The sequence below is a fragment of the Nomascus leucogenys genome, chromosome 22a, assembly GCF_006542625.1.
Source record: "Nomascus leucogenys isolate Asia chromosome 22a, Asia_NLE_v1, whole genome shotgun sequence".
Taxonomy (NCBI): Eukaryota; Metazoa; Chordata; class Mammalia; order Primates; family Hylobatidae; genus Nomascus; species Nomascus leucogenys.
The window spans coordinates 56533753-56553057 of record NC_044402.1 but is presented as its reverse complement, the minus strand read 5'-3'; the positions used below and the strand labels follow the sequence as shown (position 1 = coordinate 56553057).

At 55.2% G+C, this 19305-nt stretch overlaps 2 protein-coding genes across 2 annotated transcripts in view; both read left to right on the top strand.

Annotated features, from left to right (window-relative positions):
• LOC115832281 (chromatin-remodeling ATPase INO80-like) overlaps positions 1-12235 on the top strand; it is an 18343-nt gene extending 6108 nt beyond the window's left edge. Inside the window, exons 3-6 of the mRNA XM_030802290.1 lie at positions 5193-5443; positions 7281-7345; positions 11530-11950; positions 12186-12235. Coding sequence (XP_030658150.1) covers positions 5193-5443; positions 7281-7345; positions 11530-11950; positions 12186-12235 — 787 coding nt within the window. The remainder of the gene's footprint in view (positions 1-5192; positions 5444-7280; positions 7346-11529; positions 11951-12185) is intronic.
• TEAD3 (TEA domain transcription factor 3) lies at positions 11530-19305 on the top strand. Its single transcript, XM_030802705.1, has 9 exons — positions 11530-12596; positions 14325-14462; positions 14572-14621; positions 15526-15587; positions 16476-16609; positions 16819-16992; positions 17205-17345; positions 17423-17575; positions 17740-19305. The coding sequence occupies exons 1-9, from the start codon at positions 12588-12590 to the stop codon at positions 17851-17853; spliced, it is 975 nt and encodes a 324-aa protein (XP_030658565.1). The 5' UTR covers positions 11530-12587; the 3' UTR covers positions 17854-19305.

Here is a 19305-nt window from a genome sequence, read left to right as displayed (position 1 = left end):
CTCTGTGCCTCCTACCGAGGCAGTGGCTCTGGGGCCCCTAAAGGGAGCTACAGGGCTGGGTGGTCTGGAGGCTGCAGGGCCTGTGGGGGTGGGGGACCAGGGCCTCTGCAGCAGCCCCAGCTCCAGCCTGATACCTGGAGCTGTCCAGCCAGTTCTTCCGGCAGGTCTTGCCCCAGGGTGGGGGTGGGCAGCAAGGTGCCCCTTATCTTCCCCAGGGCCCCAAAGCCTGCTTACCCAGCCTCCTAGCCCCCATCCCTGCCTCCACCCAGAGGCCTTCTGAGCCTGGAAGGCTGAGGGCCCTGGGAGAGGGGAAGCGGGTGTGGCTGGTGAGGATGAGGGTGAAGGCAGACTGAGTCCCCTGGGGGTCTGCAGCCTGCTGGCGGGTTTGCAGGACAGGTACAACAGGACTCCTCTGCAGGGGCAGATGGGAGGGGTTCTGAGAGGAGGTGGAGGGTGGGAGCCCCTGAGACGGGAGTGGGGGTGTCCTGGATGGTGGCCAGCCCCAGCCCCCGGCAGTGGCCTCCCTTGTCACTCCCTCCCTCTGTTTTGCCTTGGCCTCTGGGTCTCTGTCCTTGTCCCTGTCTTTCTCTTTCTCCCTGTCCCCTCCTGGTCTGCCCCTCCCTCGATGCCTATCATATCTGAGTTTCTGGTCTACCCCTCTCTGCTGTGTGTCTCTTTCTAGGTCTTTGTTGGTTGCCTTGTCTGTGCCCCTCCGCTGCCCTCCTTCACCCCTTCTCCCTCCATCCCCCACCAGCTCTGTCTGTCAGTCTGTGGGTCTGAGGGTCCAGTACTCCCCCGCCCTGCCTCCACATCTCTCCTGGGGTCTCTCCCTTCACTCTGCTGGGCTCTGGTCTGTCCCCCGCTGGGTTGGGCTTTCTGTCTGTCACTCACTGGGACTCTCCTGTCTCTGGTCTGTTTTCTCTCTGGGTTCACCTCAGCTTCTCTTTGCCCCAGACTCTCCCCAGCCTGTCTCCCCTGCCCCTCCTGTCTGTCTCAGGCCCCACCCCAGCCTTGGTCTCCCTCCCCTTGACCCTCACTTGGGTTTCCTCTCTCTCCTACCCCACTTTATGGCACAGCGCAGCGAGGCAGAGCTTCTAGATACCTGGGCATCGTCAGCTAGCAGCCCAGGGCTTGCCCTCTCGCCCGCAGTCAGCCTTCTCTAGATGTCCCACCCCTCCACCAAGCCAGAGTCCCACATTTGCCCCAGCCCAGCCCGCACCTGTCCAGGGAGCCATAGCCTCCTCTCTCAGCCCGGCCTGGGTCCCAGCGGTTAGAGGATCTAGGGAGAAGAAGGCGGGCACATGCTGGTCTCTAGGAGAACAGAGCAGCCAGTGCTCATGCCTCCTGCAGACTCCCTTCCACTGAGACCCCGGTCCAGCCCCCAGCCCGGGACAGCTGCCTGCCCACGACTGCCCATGTGTGTGCCTCAGCTTGGGGGTGCACATTCTCACGTGGTTGTCTACCCAAGCACTCGCACAGCCCCTCTGCACAGTTTGCTCCTGTGCATGGCTGTGTGTGGGGAGTGCCACTTGCCCCTGTGTTGGTGCCTCTGCCCCTAGGAGCGTTCCTAGAAAGTGAGTCTCACATGCATCTAGGAGCCAGCGGAAGGGAGGGACGGTGGTCCTATTCTCTCCTTGACACGTCCTTTGGGCCGTCCCCTCTCCCCTCCCCCTCACCAGCTGCCAGCGGTCCCAGCCAGGGGCCGCCTGCCCCACCCCCCCAGTCTGTCCCAGCTCCCAAGCCTGCTGCTGTGTTCGCCATATTTGGCCACAGTGCTCCCGCGGGGGGCGGGGCGGGGCTGACATCACCCTAAGAAGGGGGGGCCACAGCCTGCTTGAGGGGAGGCAGGCAGGGACTTGGGGGAGGCAGGAAAGTTGTTTTAAAAGTCTGGGGCTGCCTGGGCCGCTGCTGCTGGAGGGAGGCCTCAGGAAAGGGGTTAAGAGGGGTCTTAGCTCATTGTAGCCCCTCTTCTCCCTCCCCTCTAACAGCTCTGTGGCAGTGTCAGACTGATACCTGTGGACAGGCCCTGCATCCCAACTATTTCAACAGGGGAGTCGCTAGGTGCCCCCACCCAGCTAGCACACCCCTGTCCCCTCACTTTTGTTTTTCTTTTTGTTTTTTTAATTTAAATTTAATTTTTAAAAATAGAGACAAGGTTTTCACTATGTTGCCCAGGCTGGTCTTGAACTCCTGGCCTCAAGTGAGCTTCCCAGAGTGCTGGGATTATAGTCGTGAGCCACCACCCCCGACATTTCCTTATTTATTTATTTATATTTATTTTGTTTACCCCTCATTTCTATTCCAAGAATTCCCCTCTGGTTGAGGAGTAGGGGCTGGGGCTCTAGATCCAGTTTCCTGGGGTGAGGGACAGGCTGGGAATGAGGGCATCTGGCCCCTCTGACGGGTCAGAGGCACAGCTCCTTCTGGCAGCCCACTGGCCACGGGAGAGAGATTCCTGGTGGCTCTGGAGGCATAACTGAAAGGGCTTTACGTCAGTGCAGGGGTCTTGAAGTTGCTCCAGCTGCTTGGGCTGAGGGGGACCTCCTGGGCAGACTTAGGGCAGTTGCTATGACAGCTGAACCTCCTTTCTCTCTCAGGTGGTGGGGTCTCTCAGCACCCTCCCTATAACCTTCCTGGTTATAAAACCGAAGCCAGCTTACCTGGGTTCAGAACCCAGCCCTAGTACTTACTTGTTGTGTGCCCTAAGGCAAGTTGCTTAACTTCTCTGTTTCTTGGATTCCTCATCTATAAACTAGGAATAATAATAGTATCTGCCCCATAGGGTTATTGTGAGGATTAAATGAGTCAATGTGTGTGAAATCCCAGAACAGTGCCTGGCATATGACAGGTACTGTTATTAGTAGTAATATTAAGTCTAAACTCAGTAGTTTAGAATAATTACAATAACTAGTTGAATAGCTGAATAACTAACTGAATAATAGTTTAGAATAACCAAGGGCCGGGCACGGTGGCTTACGCCTGTAATCCTAGCACTTTGGGAGGCCGAGGCTGGTGGATCACGAGGTCAGAAGTTTGAGACCAGCCTGGCCAACATGGTGAAACCCTGTCTTTACTAAAAATACAAAAAATTAGCTGGGCATGGTGGCACGCGCCTGTAATCCCAGCTACAGGTGTATGCCACCATGCTGAGGGGGGAGGCTGCATGGGAGTCTGAGGCAGGAGAATCGCTTGAACCCGGGAGGTGGAGGTTGCGGTGAGTGGAGATCGCGCCATTGCACTCCAGCCTGGGTGACAGAGCAAGATTCTGTCTAAAAAATAAAAAACAAATAAAAAATTTAAAAAAGAAAAAAAAATAACCGAATAACTGGCTGACATTCAGGCCCCCCAGGCCCTCCCCACCTCATTCTACTAGTGACCCCCTCAAGCCTCCCTAAGCAAACAGGTGGCTCTGCAGAGAGAGTCTACCCCGACTCAAGCAGCAGGACCTGGAATTCATCTTCCTCTCCCTGGCTTCTGACGGGGTCCCCCACCTCTCCACCCCTCCCCTTTCCCTGCTGCCCAGAGCCAGGATCTAGCCATCATGGGCTCTTAGATTTCCAGGACCCTGAATACATTGGACATATGGGTTCTGGGGCTGAAGGGGATTTGGGGTGAGTCTTGGGGTTGTGAGTGATAGGGAGCCTGGTGGGGTGTGGTCCAAATGAATAACTCAGCCTGGCAGTTTCAGGGCACTCACAGTTTACAGAGCCCTGGCCCACATGGAGGATGGGCCAGGGCAGGGGCGGGCATATGGGTGGTTTACGGGCTGCTGTGGGGCCTGGAGGTGCGGGAACAGGAAGTGGGATAGAGGAGTGGGTGAGGTTGAGCCAGGCTATTGGCCAAGCACCTTCTCAGCTGCTCCCTCACCAGTTCCTTTTTTGTAATTCCTGGGGCAGTTCCTGTCCTATGTTAGGCCCCTTGGCAGAGTTCTGGTTAGTTATTAATTTGGGGAAGGTAAAATGATGCCCTTCTGGGTCAGGGACTCTCCTTCTCCCCTGAGGGGTCCTTAGCAGGGTTGCATTGATGCTGGGGCGAGAGTGAGGGGTGGAGGTCCCTGATTGGGGATCTGGACACTGGGGAGGAGGAGCTGACAGGGAGAGCTGAGGAAGCACAGCCCTGCCCTTCTGCTCCTCCTCTCTGTGCCCCTCAGCATGCCTTTGGCAGCTGCGTGACCTTGTGAGCCTCAGTTTTCCTCTCTGGATAATGGGCTTTATTCCCTACCTTCCCTGCTTTAGTGTTTTTTGTTGTTGTTGTTTGTTTGTTTGTTTTTGTGTGTGTGTGTTTTTTTTTTTTGAGACAAGGTCTGCTCTGTCACCCAGGCTGGAGTGCAGTGGTGCTATCTCCACTCACTGCAACCTCTGCCTCTGGAGTTCAAGTGATCTTCGTGCCTCAGCCTCCTGAGTAGCTAGGATTGCAGGAGTGTGCTGCCATGCCCTGCTAATTTTTTTCTTTTTTTTCTTTTTTTTTTTTTTTTTTTTTTTTTTTTTTGAGGAGTCTCGCTCTGTCGCCTAGGCTGGAGTGCAGTGACGTGATCTCGGCTCACTGCAACCTCTGCCTCCTGTGTTGAGGCGATTCTCCTGCTTCAGCCTCCCGAGTAGCTGGGATTACAGGCGCGTGCCACCACGCCCGTCTAATTTTTGTATTTTTAGTAGAGATGGGGTTTCACCATGTTGGTCAGTCTGGTCTCGAACACCTGACCTCATGATCCAACCACCTCGGCCTCCCAAAGTGCTGGGATTACAGGCATGAGCCACCGTGCCCAGCCTAGTTTTGTGAGGTTTGAATGAATATGAAAATGGCTTTTCCCTGCAAAAGTGCTGTGTTGCTGTGAGGCATTGTGATTACCGATTACCTATTTCCTGAGTGTTATGAGCTGGGCATGTGGTCGGTACTTTGTCATGAGCTCATTTACATTTTAACCCTCACAACCTCAAGGAGGTCTCCTCAAGGAGACCCTTTTCTCGTTTTACAGGACTGAGGCCTAGAGAGGTGAAGTAGCGCGTGCATCCCAGGTCACACAGCTCTGAACAAGCTGTGGTTGTTCCTCTGGTTACCTCCATTCCACCCGGAGCACCTGCTCCTAGGGTGGGCTTGGGGCTGGGGGCGGAGCTCCAGAGCCAGCGGCTGTGGGATAGGAGATTGCTGTAGTTGAGGAGGACCCTGGTCCCAGTTCCTCTCTGTCTGTCCCCCAGGCTCAGCCGCCCAGCGGGCTCAGGCCCAGAGCCCAGAGCAACCAGCACAATAGCGTCCAACAGCTGGAACGCCAGCAGCAGCCCCGGGGAGGCCCGGGAGGATGGGCCCGAGGGCCTGGACAAGGGGCTGGACAACGATGCGGAGGGCGTGTGGAGCCCGGACATCGAGCAGAGCTTCCAGGAGGCCCTGGCCATTTACCCGCCCTGTGGCCGGCGGAAGATCATCCTGTCAGACGAGGGCAAGATGTACGGTGCGTGCGGGGGGGCGCGGGCGGGACTGCGGCCCTTCCCCCTGCTCTCTGCCCTCTCACCCAACCGGTTTGGTGACGTCGGAGGCCGCCAGCCGCTGATCGGGCGAGTCTGGGCGCGCAAGCCTGTGTGTCTGGATCCTCCTCCGCGCTCCTCCTCATAAACAAGCCGGGCTCGCCCCCTAACCAGGGCGCAGCCCACACCTTGGCACCCCCGCCTGCTCCTCCTCTCCTCCCCGCTACCGGCCTGGAGGTTTCGAGGTGACTCAGTGGGCCCAAGAAAGTGGGTCAGCCCAGTCTGCGCCGGTCGAGGCCCGAAACGGGGTCCCTTCCCGGAGGAGGATGTGGAAAGGAGGCCCGGTGACAGTCGCCCCGTGACTCCCACAGCCCATACAGTTCTCTCCAGTGAGGGCTGTGGGAGGTCGCAAGGGGACAAAGGCCTGCGTGGGGCTGTGGGGACGCGTTCCCTCCTCAGTCCCCTTCCCCACTCCTTGTGTTTGCTGGCCCTTCTCTTTGCCATCTTGCCCATTTCCAGAAGGGAGTGTCCCTTCTTGTCCAGCCCTGAGAGGGCTCTCCCAGAGCTGCATTTTTGGGATAACTCGACCCTTCTGGGCCTGGTTCCTGGCCAGCTCCCCTATTCCTCCCAGCAGCGCGTGGCTTGAGCGAGGCAGGCCCAGCCCTTCCCAGGGCGCGCCTGTGGGAAGGGATCAGGTCTGCTCCGTGTCCCTTGGCCACGCCCACCCAGCCCCAGAGCCCCACCTTGGGGGCAGGCAGATGGTCCAGGGTGCCTTCCACAGGGTGGGTGCTGTCTGCCCCCACTGCTGCCTCCCAGGCTGGGGAGCCCCACAGGGTATTTTTAGACAGGGTGGAGAGAGTGGGGTGGAGAGGGGCTGGCGGGAAGGGAGGAGCAGTGGGGCTGGTTCAGTCATCAGAATGGAATTTGGAGAATTTGGCCATTCTGGGGAGGCCATGGGGTTGGAGGGCAGAGAGGCTGGATTTGGGGGTAGAGGTGTACACCTTGACCATGCTGACTTGGGCTCAGCCATGTGGCCCAGGCATCCCCCTTTCAGGCCCAAGTCCCTGGACACTGGCAGCTTTTGGGCCCTCAGAGGGTCTGTGGTGCAGAACAGACCCTGCACCCCAAGGCTCACAAGGCTCTCACAGGGTGGAGAGACACTGGGAACTGGTGACATGGGGGTGACAGGCACAAGGACATGGCGACATGCTCAGTGACACATCTTGACACAGGCCGCCAGTGTAGGAGGCACATTGGAGGCGGTCAGTGCTGCCTTCCTGTCCTTCCTGGTCTTTCACCAGAGAAGGGAAGGGACTTGTCCAGGGTAAAGACAGAGCAAGGGCAGGACATCCACCTGGGGCAGGCTCATTCACACGCCCCCACAAATCCATGCACTAAGAGCACTGGAGCTGGTGACACCGGCAGGAAGCACTGCTAGGGGCTGGGAGGATGGGTGTCCCTGGCCAGAACAGGCCCTACCTGGCTACTGTCCTGCTGACCTGTACCACAGCCACCCGGTCTGTCTGCAAGGAAGCCTGTCAGGGTGCCTAGCGCTGCTCAGCCCAGCTTGCTCCTACCCTGCAGCCCTCACGCACCCCTCCCCTGAAGAGCAGCCCCTCTAGGTCCTAGAGGCGGTAGGATGCGGCTGTGACTCCCCAGCCACCTTTGCATGCCCTGCATGTGCAGCTTGGGGTGAAGAGAGTGAGGAACAGAAGAGCAGTGTTTTGGGGAGGGTCGTGGAGTGGCTTCCCGGTGGGGTGGGGGTCTCCAGCCTCTGGCTCCACCCTTTGCCCACTCCTCATTTTCTCTCTCACCCCAATCTAGGCCGAAATGAGTTGATTGCACGCTATATTAAACTGAGGACGGGGAAGACTCGGACGAGAAAACAGGTAGAGAGATGGTTTATGCTGGGCCCGCCACCCACACACTCTGTCTCAGCTGCCCCGGTCAACCCCTTGCCCCTACCCTGCCCACCCTCTCGAGGCTGCCCCTGACCTGGACTGCCACCCTCCTTGCCTCAACACGCTTCCCTTACCCCCTCAATTTTACGCCCTCCCACCCCCAAGCAGCTCCATTCACCCTTCCCACTTCTCTTGGAGAGATGGCCCCACTGTCCTCTCTGATCACCTACTACCCTGCCCAGGGCCTGTGGTTCAGGGACCACAGATAAGCCCATGGGGCTGCTGTGGCTGCTATGTGGTCCCTGCCCTGAGTGGCTCACTCACCAGCCAGGGAGCCAGATGGTCAGATGGATGGGTACAGAGCAAGGTGGCGGGGCTGAGAGAGTGTGGGTGCAGAGCACTCTGGGACAAGCAGCCAACCCAGACAAGGCTAGGGGAGTGGGGAGAGAGAGCTGGGAAGGCTCCCTGGAGGAGGTGACACTCGGGATGTATTTTTAAGAAGGAATGGGAGTTAGTCAGGCAGAGAAAAGGGAGAGGACCCTTCCTCCCAGGCTGAGGAAGTTGAATATACAACTAATAATCATGGTAAACCCATACAGAGCTTCCTTTAAGTTAATTTATTTAATCCTCTCAGTAACCTTATTAGATAGGTACAGTAATTATCTTTTTTACGATGAGGAAACTGATGCATAGGGAAGTTAAGTAACTTCCTCAAGCCCCCCAGGCAGGAAAGAGCCGTGCCTGTGGGCAGCCTGATGTAGCGGAGGGAGGATGGGGACTGCTGGGGTAGGGGACACTCAGCAGGAGACACGGGGGACAGGTTCCCCAAGGGGCAGCGGTGGGCTACAGGAGGGTATGGAGCAGGGAGTGACAGGTGGCAGCTGTTGAGGAAGGCCCTCAAGCAGCCAGGACAATAGATTAGAGAGGGCTGGCTGGAGACAGGGAGGCTGGCCATTGCGTGCATAAGCAGAGGCCTAGATCAACAGTGCCAGGGCCTGGGATGAGGGTAGTGGTGGTGGGAATGGAGAAAAATGATGATGTAAGAGACAATTAGTGGCTTCTGGTCCAGGGAAGGTGGCAGTGTGGTGACAGAAACCTGAAGGGGAGGGGATGGAAGTGATGGCCCCACTGCATGGGAGAGAGGCCAGGCTGGAGGTGGGACCTGGAGGAATGGAGGCCAGTGCTACCCTCACACTCCCAGCCTCCTGTCCCGGTGGGATTTGGACCCACAGATCCCCATGGTGCATATGACAAGTCTGGGCTGTTCCATCTTTCTCAAAGGAAGGTTCTGAGCCTCCCTACCCAGTGTAGGGGCGGCAACGATCCCTCATTCATTCAAGCATTTATAAACCACCCTCCCTAAGTCTAGCTCATGCAGCACCAAATTTATTCACTTAGCTAATGATTGACCTACTGCTATGTTCTAGGCACCAGGGATACCACATGGAGGCATGTGCCAGGGCCCTGTTCCCTAGAGCCCTTGGGTTCAAATACTGGTTCTACCTGGGAGTGGGCAGTAGTTGGCCTCCCAGCCTTGCATTCTTAGCCATTGAATTAGTTAACATGTGAAGACTCTTAGAACAGCGTAAGCACTGCAGAAGAATTTGCTACTGCTATTATTATTATTCAAGACATTATTATAAACAGAAAGCTGTTCTGAGCTCAGAAGCGAACTCTCAGCGGGTCCTTCTCCACCCAGAAGAGGTGTTCATAGGAACCTGTTAGTCAGAGTGGGAAGGGGCCAAGGGTCACTAGGTCACTGTTTTGTTTTGTTTTTTTAAGTTTTATAATTAATATAGAGATGGAGTCTCACTATGTTGGCCATGTTGTTCTTGAACTCTTGGCCTCAAGCAGTCCTCCCGCCTCAGCCTCCCAAAGTACTAGGATTACAGACACGAGCCACCGCATCCAGCCAAGCTGGGTCACTTTGAACTGAGGCCAGAGTGGATTGCAGAGGTGGGGCACATCCCAGCCCCTGAATTCAGGGTCCACCATCACACCTGCTCCTGCCTAGCATCCTGAGAGGGCTGCCCAGAAAAGAGCTTTTACAAACCAGCTGTTGACAAGCACAGAATTTTAGAAACCACTGCCTTCATTGTAAGGGCATAAGGTACGAGGATGAAACGCCCCCTATCTTTACTGTTTCTTAGAACTCTGGGTTTTTAGATCCCAGTGAAAGGGGATCTGTCCTCTGGTTGTGAGGACAAGGCATGTCTTTATGTGTTAAAAAGAGTAACCACTGACAAGGTTTTATTTTTGGTCCTTTTAAAATTTACTTTCGACCTATAATCCTAGGACTTTGGGAGGCCGAGGCGGGTGGATCACTTGGGTTAGGAGTTTGAGACCAGCCTGACCAACATGGTGAAACCCTGTCTCTACTAAAAAATACAAAAATTAGCTGGGCGTGGTGGCGCGCACCTGTAATCCCAGCTACTCGGGAGGCTAAGACAGGAGAATCGCTTGAACCCAGGAGGCAGAGGTTGCAGTGAGCCGAGATCACGCCACTGCACTCTAGCCTGGGTGACAGAGCGAGACTCTGTCTAAAAAAAAAAAAAAAAATTACTTTGGCAAAGAAATGCAGTTTTAGATTTTTACAGATACATACATGCAGCAATTCGTAGCAAGCACAATGCCTCCATATGGACAAAAGAGCTAAATATTAAGTTAGAATGAAGCTCCGTGTGACTTTCAGCTGTTACAGAGTCAACCATTTGGAGGTAGTCTTCTGAGCTAAGGGTCCAAGTGAGTCCTGGTAACGTAGCTTGGTGGTGAGTGGAGTCAGAGTGGGCTCTGGAGTCAGACCGCCTGGGTTTGAATCCTGGCTGTAGCACTCAGCTGTGTGATGGCTTAACCTTTCCGGGCTTTAGTTTTATTATCCGTAAGTCAGGGATATTAGTACCTGTATTTTTGTGTTGCTGTAAAGATCAAGGGGTCGGTACGTGTAAATGCAGAGGACGATAGTATCTGTGCTCAGTAAACGCCAGTTACTATCACAGCCTGAAGTGGTCGGTAATTTTGCTGGACAGGAGTCTGATTCCTGGGCTCAGTGAGGCAGCGTGAGGAGCACCCACCCAGGTCCTAACCAGGTGGCATCACATACATACTCACTGTCAGGCTGTGATTAAAGAGAAAAACGAGCTTTCTTTGTGGGAGTAAAAACAACTCACAAAGAAAGCCAGTTGCCAATGCTGAAAGCGTGAAGTGGCGTCAAGGATCTGTGTGTTTCCTGGGGAAAACAGTGACATTTGGGTTCGCTGTGCCTCTGGGTCAGATCTTTGACAAGGTCAAGGGTCTGTTGTGTCAGCTGGGCACACAGCCCAGGGCACACACAACCAGACAGTGATTAGCTCAAGTTTGCCTGCGGAGGCTGCGAGGAGGAGATGGCTAGAGAAGAATTGCAATTAAGAGCACCTACTGAGTACATATATACACACTAGCATATATTAGCCCAAGCAGAAAGAAGGTATATTGGGGGAAAAAGTTATGGGAGCAAAGCAGGAGGGCCAGGCCTCTTTTCATAGGCTGGTGCTGTGGTTGGGGTTGACAGGAGGACTCAGGCAGTGGTACCAGGGAGATCCCTGGTAGAGGATGTGGCCTTGATGTATAAGCTAATGGCCAACAGGAGCACCATGGCCATTGCTGGCACCTGTGGTGCCAATAAGAAAAAGGTTGTCTTCTCTGAGGACACCAGTGAGAAAAAGTCACCCTTTTTGTGGGGAGGACAGGGTTAGGCACAGCCTTGTACAAGGACACATAGCTTGGGCAGCAGAACTTGGGCTGGATTTCAGCCCTCACTGGTGCCCTTTGGGCCAGTGAACAACCTGTGCAGCTGTACATGGTGGCCCTGGAAGCCACTGTGGCTCTTGATCATGATAAGACCAAGAAGAGAACAGAATTGGCAGTGTCAAGAGGTGTCTGAACCGGGCACAATGGCACATGCCTATAGCCATAGCTACTCAGGAGGCTGTGGTGGGAGGATCGCTTGAGCCCAGGAGTTTGAGATCAGCCGGGGCAACATAAACCCTGTTTCAAAAAGAAAAAAGTTCCCCCCATTTACATGTAGTTCGCTAGAGATGAGAGGTCTGGGATGCTCCTTGCCCGCGGCCACCCCATGGCTGTGCCTCCTCACTGTCTGTGTTTTCCTCTCTGGCGGGGCGCGGGGCGGCCCCTAGGTGTCCAGCCACATACAGGTTCTAGCTCGGAAGAAGGTGCGGGAGTACCAGGTTGGCATCAAGGTATGTTGGGTGCCTGGCGGGGGCCTTCAGCCCTCCTGGGCCCCTCACCTACGGCGCTGTCTCTGCATAGCTCAGGCCTTTCCTTGGCCAGCTCTCCAGCCCCACTGTGCCTGTTTTCTGGCTGAAGCTCTGTTCCTGCCTCTCCTTCCGCTCTTTCTGTTCTTTTTCTCTTTCTTTCTCTCTCTACAGGTCTCTAGCCACTTGCAGGTTCTAGCCAGGCGGAAATCTCGGGAGATTCAGTCTAAGCTGAAGGTACGGGGCCCCTGCCACCTGGCCTGGCCTGCCCAGCACCCTCCTGGGTGCAGGCCTGTTGCTGCTTTGTGGCTCCAGCTTGGGACAGGCAAGGGGCTGAGAAGCTGTGAGGGGGTCCAGAAAGAAACACAAGTGGCAGCAGGAAGCCCAAGGGCCCTGTCAGTGAGGGAGAGGGAGACCATCTGGGGGCCACTAAGGCCCACCCCTCCTCTTCTCTGTTTTTCTTTTTCTCCTTCCTGACTGCTGCTTACTAACTGCATGGGGACTTCCATGGGCAGGGAGGAGGCCCCGGGGCTACTGGCCGGCAGGGCTATTGAGGTGGGCATGGCAGTTCCTTGCAGATCTGGCTGTCCTGCAGCTGCGGATCTCAGAGTCTGGGGTTCATGACTGAGGCCCTTCTCAGGGCCTCACGCTGGCCGTGTGCTCTTCTCCCTGCCCACAGCGGTGCAGCGGAGGGGGCCTCTTACCCCCAGGCCCCCATGCCCAGAGCCTAGTTCCAGAACATATGGACAGACCCAGAGGGCACCAGCTTGTTTTCCCTCACTCTGCCCTTTCCAGGGCTTGTCCCAGCTGGCAGGCACTCCCTCTGTGGGGACGGGGAGGGTCTGCTGAGCTTCCTTGGGCTCCTGGGAAGCTGAAACCCATGGGCACTGGGTGGAGGTAGGCGCAGAGACGTCCCTCCCCCCACAGCCCTGGTGCTGCGCGCGTCCTCTAACCCATCTTCCCTCTCTCCTTCACAGGCCATGAACCTGGTAAGTAGCACAGCCCTCCCCAGTGGGAGTGGGGAAAGGGTCTTAACACCTAATACAGGATTTTCAAATGACAGATTATGAAACCAGCTTAATAGGTGTGCAAGCCTCATTTAAAAAAAACGAAATGGCCGGGCGTGGTGGCTCACGCCTGTAATCCCAGCACTTTGGGAGGCAGAGGTGGGTGGATCACAAGGTCAGGAGATCGAGACCAGCCTGACCAATATGGTGAAACCCCATCTTTACTAAAAATACAAAAATTAGCCGTGCATGGTGACGAGTGCCTGTAATCCCAGCTACTCCGGAGGCTGAGGCAAGAGAATTGCTTGAACCCAGGAGGTGGAGGTTGTAGTGGGCCAAGCTTGCACCACTGCACTCCAGTCTGGGCGACAAAGCAAGACTCTGTCTCAAAAAAAACTATAAAAATGAAATACAGTGGTTCTCAAAAAACCTTAGAGTGCATCAGAATTACCTGGAGGGCTTGTTACACCAAATTTCTGGGCCTTACCTCAGAGTTTCTGATTCAGTGGGTCTGGGCAAGGGCCTGAAAATGTACATTTCTGGTTGGGCACAGTGGCTCACGCCTGTAATCCCAGCACTTTGGGAGGCCAAGGTGGGATAATCCATCTAGCCCAGGAGTTTGGGACCAGCTTGGGCAATGTAGCAAGAACCCATCTCTACAAATAAAATTTTTTTTTTTAATAAAAATATCAGCCAGGCACAGTGGCTCATGCCTGTAATCCCAACGCTTTGGGAGGCAGAGGCGGGTGGATCACCTGAGGTTGGGATTTCAAGACCAGCCTGACCAACATAGAGAAACCCCGTCTCTACTAAAAATACAAAATTAGCTGGACGTGGTGGCGCATGCCTGTAATCCCAGCTACTTGGGAGGCTGAGGCAGGAGAACTGCTTGAACCCGGGAGGTGCAGGTTGCGGTGAGCTGGGATCGTGCCATTGCACTCCAGCCTGGGCAACAAGAGTGAAACTCCATCTCAAAAAAATAAATAAAAAATAAAAATGTACATTTCTAACATGCTTCCAGGTGATGCTGGTGTGTTAGTCCAGGGACCATACTTTGAGAACCACTGATGAAACAGAATAGAAAATAGGAGAGTAGACAGGCGCGGTGGCTCACCCCTGTAATCCCAGCACTTTGGGAGGCCGAGGTGGGTGGATCACGAGGTTAGGAGATCGAGACCATCCTGGCTAACACAGTGAAACCCTGTCTCTACTAAAAATACCAAAAAAATTAGCCGGGCGTGGTGGCAGGCACCTGTAGTCCCAGCTACTCGGGAGGCTGAGGCAGGAGAATGGCGTGAACCTGGGAGGCAGAGCTTGCAGTGAGCCGAGATCGCGCCGCTGCACTCCAGCCTGGGCAACAGAGCGAGACTCCGTCTCAAAAAAAAAAAAAAGAAAAAGGAAAATAGGAGAGTACATGACATACAGTAAGAGGAAATATCTTGATATATATTGGCCTTTGGAATAAAATAAAATAATTTCTTACTGTGGTTGTGGTCAGTGGTGATGGGCACTTGGGGGACTGAGACCAGGAAGGTGCAGGGACTCTCCCAAGATCACACAGCAGAGCTGGGGCTGGAATCCAGGCCTGGATCTTCAGGAACACCTGCCATCATAGTGCTTTGGACTCTGCCGGGGTTATGGGAGAGGCCCTAAAGCAAGCCCTGGCCTCATCCAGCCTGGCCCTGGCTTCATGCAGCCCCCTCTCCCCAGGACCAGGTCTCCAAGGACAAAGCCCTTCAGAGCATGGCGTCCATGTCCTCTGCCCAGATCGTCTCTGCCAGTGTCCTGCAGAACAAGTTCAGCCCACCCTCCCCTCTGCCCCAGGCCGTCTTCTCCACTTCCTCGCGGGTACATGGGTCCCAGGAGGTGGGCTGGTGTGGGGGTGTGCCGTAAAGGATGAGCTTTAGTGGGGTTCATGGATGCTGAGGGGCCCCTGGGCCTTGTCTCATCCCTGCAGTTCTGGAGCAGCCCCCCTCTCCTGGGACAGCAGCCTGGACCCTCTCAGGAGTGAGTATTGTGGCTCATCGTCCCATGCCCTCTTCCTCCTGGCAGCCGCACAGGGCTTCCCTCCCAGTTGGGCTCCAGCAACAGCTGAGCAAAGTTTTAATTCAAAAATAGAGGGATGCAGGCTGGGTGGTGGCTCACAACTGTAATCAATCCTAGCACTTTGGGAGGCCGAGGTGGGAGGATTGCTTGAGGCCAGGAGTTCAGAATCAGCCTGGGTAACAGGGCAAGACTTGCTCTCTCCAAAAAAAAAAAAAATTAGCCAGGCGTGGTGGTGCGTGCCTGTAGTTCTAGCTACTTGGGAGGCCAAGGCAGGCTAGGATTGCTTGAGCTCAGGAGTTCCAGTTCCAGGCTGTAGTGAGCCTTGATTGCACCATTACAACTACAGCCTGAGCAACAAAGGGAGACCCTGTCTCAAAAAAAAAAAAAAAAAAAAAAAAGCTGGAGAGTGGCAACAGGACAGCTGATGTGCTGGCTGTTCACCTATGCATTCTCTCATTGGCATGCATCCACTTGTCATCCATCCCTTTGTTTACTTTCCACTCAGTTTCTGAGGCAGTCTCTCAGTTAACAAGTCAGGTGGTCAAGTGTGCTGGTTCTTCAACTCTAAAACAACTTTCATCAAAAGACTCTCAGCTTAAGGAGCAGCTTTTCAGGGTGGGGGGTGGGGAAGGTTGAAATGAAATCTTACACTAAATGGGCAGATCAGCTGGGAGACGCAGCAGGATTTCACAAAAGCTAAAATGTGCAGAAAACAAAAAGCTTGCGAGTTAGCTTTTCAGCATGCGTTTCTGGGCCTCAGCAGAAAGGCTGGGTGGCTTGCTCCTGGGGTCTTAGAAGAGGGGCTGGGCCAGGTGGAAGGTGGGGAAGAGGGAGCCCTCTCACCAGGCTGTGCTCCTGTCTGCAGCATCAAGCCCTTTGCACAGCCAGCCTACCCCATCCAGCCGCCCCTGCCGCCGACGCTCAGCAGTAAGTTCCCCACACGAGGTGCTCTCCCTTGGCAGCTGCACCTCCACTCAGGAGAGCTGGGGTCCAACTGTATGTGTTTGCTTTGGGAGGGAGGGGGTTGTGACATCTATAGGAGATTGGGACAGGCCAGGAATAGCCCCTTTACCTTGTACAATGTTGCTTCCAGATCTCTGGCACAAAACCATAGCCAAGCTGGGCGTGGTGGCTCATGCCTGTAATCCCAGCACTTTGGGAGGCTGAGGCAGGTGGATCACCTGAGGTCAGGAGTTCGAGACCAGCCTGACCAACATGGTGAAACCCCGTCTCTACTAAATACAAAAATTAGCTGGGCATGGTGGCGCATGGCTGTAGTCCCAGCTACTTGGGAGGCTGAGGCAGGAGAATCACTTAAACCCAGGGGGTGGAGGTTGCAGTGAGCCAAGATTGTGCCATTGCACTCCAGCCTGGGCAACAAGAGTGAAACTCCATCTCAGAAAAACAAAAAACCATAGCCAATACACAGCTACAAGCACACACCACCAAAACCTACATTTACACACATCTCTATGGGTAGAAAACTCCTCATAAGGAAATGCACCGAAATCTTAACAAGGCTTTCTCTCTCTAGATGGTAGGATTCTGGGTAATTGTTCTTTCCCTTTTTTACTTCTCTGTGTTTTCTGTTTAAACACACATTAATAGTCACACAAGGAAATGTTTTTGATATATACTACTAGGGCCACCACATATGGTTGTGCAGGTTGTGCACTGTACAAGGACACCTAGTAGGGGAGTCAAAATCCAACACATGTTCCTTCCCAAAAGGGGCACCTTTGCAAGCTGGGGGCAGCTTTGTCAGTAAGCACCTGCATGCGTCTATGCAGATGAAAATCTGTCTCACCCTCCCAGGTTATGAGCCCCTGGCCCCGCTCCCCTCAGCTGCTGCCTCTGTGCCTGTGTGGCAGGACCGTACCATTGCCTCCTCCCGGCTGCGGCTCCTCGAGTATTCAGCCTTCATGGAGGTGCAGCGAGACCCTGACACGGTAACGCGTTTGGGGGTGAGGGTGAGGCTTTGCACAATTGTGGAGAGGCCGGCCGGGTGATCCCGGGCTGCAACTCAGGATCTGGGGGTTGGGGGTCTGGCCTGTTCAGGAAGCCTCAGGCAATTCTATACCTGTGCAGTGCTCCCTTCCCCACCTCCGGGCCTGCAAGCCTGAGTACTCTCCTGACCCTGTCTGGGCCCTCCCCACAGTACAGCAAACACCTGTTTGTGCACATCGGCCAGACGAACCCTGCCTTCTCAGACCCACCCCTGGAGGCAGTAGACGTGCGCCAGATCTATGACAAATTCCCCGAGAAAAAGGGAGGACTGAAGGAGCTCTATGAGAAGGGGCCCCCTAATGCCTTCTTCCTTGTCAAGTTCTGGGTGAGTCCCCCTAGCCTTCTCTGCTCCAAGCCCCCTTCCCCACCCCAGAGGTGCAACATCCAGGCCCACTGCATTGACCTCTGACCCTGCTCCATCCTCATGGCTTGTGGGCAGAGTGCCAGAGATGGATCCTTGGGCAGGACTCTGATGTGGTGTGGCGGGAATACTTCTGGTCTCTGCCAGCACCTAACACCTCCCACCCCCATTGCCAGGCCGACCTCAACAGCACCATCCAGGAGGGCCCGGGAGCCTTCTATGGGGTCAGCTCTCAGTACAGCTCTGCTGATAGCATGACCATCAGCGTCTCCACCAAGGTGTGCTCCTTTGGCAAACAGGTGGTAGAGAAGGTGGAGGTGAGTGGGGGCTCTGGGTGGCTTGGCGGGGCTGGGAGCAGGCAGGCTGAGTGACACCTTCTCCATATTCTCTGCAGACTGAATATGCCAGGCTGGAGAACGGGCGCTTTGTGTACCGTATCCACCGCTCACCCATGTGCGAGTACATGATCAATTTCATCCACAAGCTGAAGCACCTGCCTGAGAAGTACATGATGAACAGCGTGCTGGAGAACTTCACCATCCTGCAGGTATGGGGGCAGCAGGGGTCATGGGGAGTCCCACAGGCCAGGGCCTCCAAGTTGGGTAGCCAGACACATTGCTTGGATGAAAGGCACAGATCCAGAAAGGAGAATGGTCTGTTCAGCCCCCTTTTCTCCCTGACCTCCTGAATCTCTTACCTGCTCCCCCGCAGGTGGTCACAAGCCGGGACTCCCAGGAGACCCTGCTTGTCATTGCTTTTGTCTTCGAAGTCTCCACCAGTGAGCACGGGGCCCAGCACCATGTCTACAAGCTCGTCAAAGACTAGGGTGCCCTCTGCGCCTCCATAAGGATGCAGGGTGAGCATCTCCTCTCCACACCTGCCTGGCACCCCTGGGGGGGTCCAGAATTGAGGATTCATCTACCTGCCAGGCCTCAGGCCCAGGACCCAGGAGGCCTCCCCACCTACCCCAGCACACACACTCCCTGCCACTGTTCTGCGCTTTAATTGTGGGAGAAGAGAGGAGAGGAGGGCTCAGTGGTGGGGCAGCCTGTCCGGGGCGCTGACCCACCATCACCCTGCTCTGCCCAGCCTCGCGTGACCTCAGAGAGGTGGGGATAGGGGACACCTTCAGCCTCCGGCATGTGTGGCCACTGCCCTCCCCCCCACCCTTGGGGGAGCGTGATGGGCAGGTGAGGGCAGGATGGAGACCAAGGGAGTCAGTGAGCAGAGGCCCTGGGAGAGTGTCCGGTCGTGGTTGGACTGAGGACAGAGGGGCCCACACTTCCTTGGCCCTTTGTGTCACAGGCCTGGTGCCCAGACTCGTTGCATGGCTTGTGTGGTCCTCAGACTCCGCACAGCAAGCATGGATCTCTGGGTTTCAGATGAAGTGCCCAGGCTCCAGGAAGTTGAGGGACCCACAGGAGAGGTGGGCAGAGCTGGAGTTCTCATCCAGAGCTGCTTGTCCCCAGAGCCCAGGTTTACACTACCTCCCTGGGGCGGGGGCTGGCCGCAGGGTAGGGGAGAGGCTCTGCAGTGTGGAGTGGAGCCTCATTGAGGGGAGCTGGGTTAGGGGAGCACCTGTTTCAGACTGGGCATGAAGAAGGGAGCACAGCAGCTACTAGACCCCATTAGCACCCCATTAGCCCACAAGCCAGCCAGGGGCCCTAGGAAGATGGGGCACCCCCCAGCACCCTCCAGATTGAGGGCAAGGTAGAGGAAGGAGGTCCCAGCCTCTGGGCAGACCAGAGGCCCAGAGGGAGGGACTAGCACAAGGCTTTTGGTTTTTCTTTTGCCTGAGGCTTGGATCTGACAAACCCTTGGTGGGCACTGCTCCCTTAGGTTCTTCCCCACCTCAGTCTACCTGCCTAGAGTAGCAGCTCCCAGACCCAGTTCTGGGACTGAAGGTTAACCCTTCACCTGCTGCCCCTTCTCAACACCCAGGTCCCCAGAGCCAGCCGGGCCTGTCCAGCAGCCACCTGTGGGTATTTATGAGTTTCATATGAAGTACTGTGCCCCTTCCCTTCCTTATCCCGACCCTGCCCGAGCTTCCTGAAGGTCCTCACTGTTTGCATATCGCTCAGGCCACCTCCAAACCCCACCTAGGTTTTATAATGTATATTGTATATTTTTTTGTGTATTTTTAAAATCCAGCTGTGATGGGTTATATCATAAATGCAGCTTGGGGTTGGAGCAGGGGCCCTCAAGGCCCAGCTCCTGCTCAAAAAAAAAAAAAAAAAAAAAAAATTAAAGTTATTTGTTTGTGGGTCAGTCATGTAA

Coding starts and splice junctions, on each gene's coding strand:
- TEAD3 (XM_030802705.1), top strand. Junction 14,622..15,525: donor CAGCCTGGACCCTCTCAGGA/GTGAGTATTGTG, acceptor TCCTGTCTGCAG/CATCAAGCCCTTTGCACAGC. Junction 17,576..17,739: donor AGAACTTCACCATCCTGCAG/GTATGGGGGCAG, acceptor GCTCCCCCGCAG/GTGGTCACAAGCCGGGACTC.